Genomic DNA, 4,927 nt, shown 5'->3' with positions numbered 1-4,927 from the left:
ACCACTCTAGCGTTTAAGTTAGAACTCGCAAGATAAAAGTGAAATATGAAATTCTAAAAATATTTGAATTGTAAAATTGATAGAGTTTTTATACTTAATTATTGACTGCTTCTAATATTTATAGATTTAAGTAAAATAACCATTGTAGCTATTTACTACAATCTTGAAAATTAAATTGATATCCCAAGATTGTCTCTTATAAATTAGGGCTTAATTTTAACTTAACAATGTTGCTACTTTGGTATGTGTATTGCTCGGCTTGGCAAGCGAGCATTATCACAGAATTTACTATCATATTGTTACTCCGGTTCGGGCCTACGCCAAACCATCCTTTGCTCGACTCGATTTTCATTGGTCTAGATGTTTGGACAACTTCTCGCTTGATATTACTCATTGACCAAGCATCCTCATTTTAACTGCTGCATTAGTGCTGACTATTTGACTTTGTCTTAATTGTGTAGTATCATTACTTTCTTTCTTTTTTTAATTCCTTTGCCTCCCTCACTTCCTCATTTTCTCATTAAAAAATTTAATAAAAATATGAAATACACTCAATGCCATTACCACTTAATAAATGGATTCTTCTTCTAATACATGAAAAAAATTGAAGATTAATGATTAAATTAATAATTTTATTAATCCAAAATTTATCTCATTTATCATATGGGATCCTGGCATATTTGTTTTCTCAAACGGCAATTAACCAATTCTGCATGGCATTTTCTTGCATGTTCGTTGTCAGATTCCATATGATAATAAGCAAAACATGATTATTTATATATCATATTTATTTTTTTATTTTATTCAAAATTATTTATCACATTTAAAAAAATCAAAGAAAATTAATTATTTTTTTTAATTTTATCATTTATCTCTATAAAATATAATAAATATTTATATAATTTTTTAAAATTAATATTGTCACATTTTCCTTAATTAAATTAACTATTTGACACGTTAATATTTATTTTTTAAAATTTTTAAAAAATTACATAAATTATTAATATTTTTTATATAAAAATAAAATTATTTAATTATTTTTTCAATTATTATGAAAATTTTAAATATGACTATTATTCATAGATTGAGGTAGCATTAAGATAAGGAGTAAGATGATTTCACATTCATTATTTTGATTTTTTTTTTAGATGAGAAAAGTATAGAGATTGAAGACTTTTCCACCGCGCTAAGCTTTCTAGGCTTGACCAAACCTTTCCTTTTCTTATCTGTAAGAAAATTATTTCCATTTGAAAATTCCTCACTTAAAATTCAATTTTTTTTTTAATTTTCTAAGTGTTGAATATTATAATTTTTCGTGTATTTAATATAATTTTAAATTTATATAAGAATGAATTTAAAAATTATTAAATTAAATATTTATATTAAAATATATATAAAATTAATTTATATGTATAAAAAATACATAAATCTATATATAAATATTTAATTAAATAGTTATTAAGTTTATTTTTGCGTGAGTTTGAATTCAAAATAGTGGTAACTTATAGGTTTTCAAGTTTTTAATACTATAACTATCAAACGGAGAAAAAACAAAATTTCTTTGAATTTTCTCTCTTAATTATTAAATTTAAGATTTTATTTATTTTATAAAAAATAATTTATATATAAAAATTATTTTTTATAAAAAATATTTTTTATTGTTTAATTATAATATTAAATTTATGATATATATTTATTTTAAATATGTATAAGTGTTTTGATATTTTAATAAAATTATCAAAATTAAAAAAATAAAAAATAACTTTCTTTTTTAAAAAGTAAAAGTAATTTTTCTTAAAAGTGATTTAATTTTCTTTTTTATCAGGAAAATATTTTTTATTATTAATTTTTTTGAGTGTCTTAAATATTAAAAAATATAAAAAATTTTTTTTAAAAAATATTTTTTATAAAACAAACGAAACTTATATATGAAAGAATTTTCACAATAATTATAAAATTGTGAGTATATATGTAGCCAATTGAAATTTAATTAAACAGAAAAATTACTGATGTGCTCAGCTCGTATTACCTATGAATTTCAATTTCAATATCATAACAACATATTTTAATCTTAGAAAATAAAATGAGTTGATTGATTTATTCATTAAAATATATTACTATATTAAATCACATATCACTCGATTAATCTCTTATACGTTGTCTAACTTAATTTGATCTAATAATTAAAAAAATATAATTCATTTAGTAGATTCAGATTTCAACTCACTCTTTATTAATTATGTAAAAAAATTATTAAAATTAGGCAAACGGCATTTGCTACAAAAATATGCTTAATTCATAGTATTTTTTTACATATCCAAAAATTTTAAAAAAAAATTAATTAATTAACATTACTCCCATAATATTGCATCCAACTTTGTCAATCACATATTAATATATTTTAATTTAAAAAAAAAAAAAGAAATTCCCTAATTTTTAACAGAAATTAAAAAAAAAAAAAGGAAAACAAATCTGAAAATAGAAAATAATAACTATCTCAACTCTCCAATAATAATTAAGCCCATAGACTTTGATTTTTCTGGTTTCAATTTTCTCCACTTTAAGCCAAATTAAGCACATAGAAAGCCTATTTATATTGTCGTCATACAATCCAATAAACGTCGCTCATTCCTCAATGGCCAAAACAACTCCTCCGTTGGCCTTTCTTATTTTTCTTCTCTTCGACCTTTCTTGTTTCTCTTCTTTAACATGCGCTGCCACAGATGATTCAGTCTATGAATCTTTCCTCCAGTGCCTGGAAAACAACACAAATCCACAAGACCAAATCTCAACCCTCGTCTATTCCCAGACTAATGCGTCATACACTTCAGTTCTTCGAGCCTACATTCGAAATGCTCGCATGAATACCTCCACAACCCCTAAACCAGTGATCATTCTAACCCCAAAACAGATTTCCCATGTCCAGGCTGCTGTTATCTGCACCAAGAAGGTTGGTTACCAACTCAAAATCCGCAGCGGCGGCCATGATTATGAAGGGATTTCTTACATCTCTGACGTTCCCTTTTTCGTTCTTGATATGTTCAATCTTCGATCTATTGACATAGATGTTAAAAATGAGTCCGCTTGGGTTCATAGTGGTGCTACTCTTGGTGAAGTTTATTACAGAATCTGGGAGAAAAGCAAAGCTCATGGATTCCCTGCTGGGATTTGTCCTACCGTTGGTGTTGGCGGGCATTTTAGTGGGGGTGGTTATGGGAATATGTTGAGGAAGTATGGTTTGGCGGTGGATAACGTGCTTGATGCTCAAATAGTTGATGTTAATGGCAAGCTTTTGGATAGAAAAGCAATGGGTGAGGATCTCTTTTGGGCTATTCGAGGAGGTGGAGGTGGAAGTTTTGGTGTTATAATCTCTTACAAGATCAGTCTTGTTCCTGTTCCTGAGACTGTTACCGTTTTCAGAGTTGAAAGAACTCTTGATGAGAATGCCACTGATATTGTTTTTAAGTGGCAATTTGTTGCTCCCAAAACAGATAATGGTCTCTTCATGAGAATGCTATTGCAGCCTGTAACGTCCAAGAAAAACAAAACTGAGAAGACCATTAGAGCATCGATTGTGGCTTTATATTTGGGAAACGCTGATACCCTTGTGTCTTTACTGGGGAAGGAATTCCCTGAATTGGGTTTGAAGAAGGAGAATTGCAATGAGACGAGTTGGATTCAGTCTGTTATCTGGTGGGCAAATTACGATATTGGAACATCCCCTGAGGTTCTGCTTGATAGAGATCTTGACTCTGCCAATTTCCTGAAGAGAAAATCAGATTATGTGCAGACTCCAATATCTAAAGACAAGTTGAATTTGATTTGGCAAAGGATGATTGAATTGGGGAAAACTGGATTGGTTTTCAATCCTTACGGTGGAAGAATGAGCGAAATTCCAGCGACAGATGCTCCCTTTCCACATAGGGCTGGGAACTTGTTCAAGGTCCAATATTCAGTGAATTGGGAAGATGCAGGAAGCACAGCAGAGATCGAGTACTTGACACAGGCAAGGAAGCTCTACAGCTATATGACCCCATTTGTATCCAAGAATCCAAGAAGCGCATTTTTGAACTACAGGGATCTTGACATTGGTGTGATGGAAGCTGGTAAAAATAGCTATGAAGAGGGTAGTGTTTATGGGTACAAGTACTTTAACGGAAACTTTGATAGACTGGTGAAAGTGAAGACTGCAGTTGATCCAGAGAATTTCTTCAGGAATGAGCAGAGTATCCCTACGCTTCCAACCAAGGCATAGAAGATTTTAGTGGTGATTCAAGTACACAGAACGCATGATTATGATAAATTATAATTACTTTTAAAAAAAAAATAGTATGATAGCCTATTGAAATGAAACTTGATTAGTTTTTTTCATATTGTTGGTTAATCTAGCATAATATTAAAGTTTTTATTTGTGTTGTTAATTTTTAAATTGCGATAAATATATGGTAAGATATATTTAATGAAGGTTTTGTTTGGCTGGGTAAATGAGTTGAAAATTTTCAAATTTTTAAGAAGCCTAAAATTGATTTATTTGATTAAGAGTAATTGTCTAACTTTATAAAAAATGAAAAGATGTATTTGATATTGTAATTAAAATTACTGTTAAAAAATTATTTTTTAAAATATATTAATTAAAATATTAAAAAATAATTTAAAATTAAATTTAATAAATTTTAATTATAAAATATTAAACTAATAAAATATTTTTTTAAAATATTTTTTTACATCGTTTAAAATAATATTTTTATTAAAAAAATAATTTTAATATCTCAATACCAAACAGATATAAAAATCATCTTTTTTTTATTTTTTAAAAAATAAATTATTTACCCTAAATTAATAATTTACTTTTAAAAAAATTAATTTCTCAAAAGATACTTCCTTTAAACCAAGCAAGTACTAAATTGATAAGTCAATAAAAAAGATG

General features: G+C 27.2%; 1 protein-coding gene across 1 annotated transcript; it reads left to right on the top strand.

Annotated features, from left to right (window-relative positions):
* Positions 1–2,431: 2,431 nt before the first annotated feature.
* On the top strand, positions 2,432–4,485 carry LOC110631765 (berberine bridge enzyme-like 21). Its single transcript, XM_021779723.2, has one exon. The coding sequence runs from the start codon at positions 2,636–2,638 to the stop codon at positions 4,253–4,255; it is 1,620 nt and encodes a 539-aa protein (XP_021635415.2). The 5' UTR covers positions 2,432–2,635; the 3' UTR covers positions 4,256–4,485.
* Positions 4,486–4,927: the final 442 nt, after the last annotated feature.

This window comes from Hevea brasiliensis, chromosome 17 (genome assembly GCF_030052815.1).
Source record: "Hevea brasiliensis isolate MT/VB/25A 57/8 chromosome 17, ASM3005281v1, whole genome shotgun sequence".
Taxonomy (NCBI): Eukaryota; Viridiplantae; Streptophyta; class Magnoliopsida; order Malpighiales; family Euphorbiaceae; genus Hevea; species Hevea brasiliensis.
Note: the sequence above shows the minus strand (reverse complement) of the source record. Positions and strands in the feature narration are given on the sequence as shown.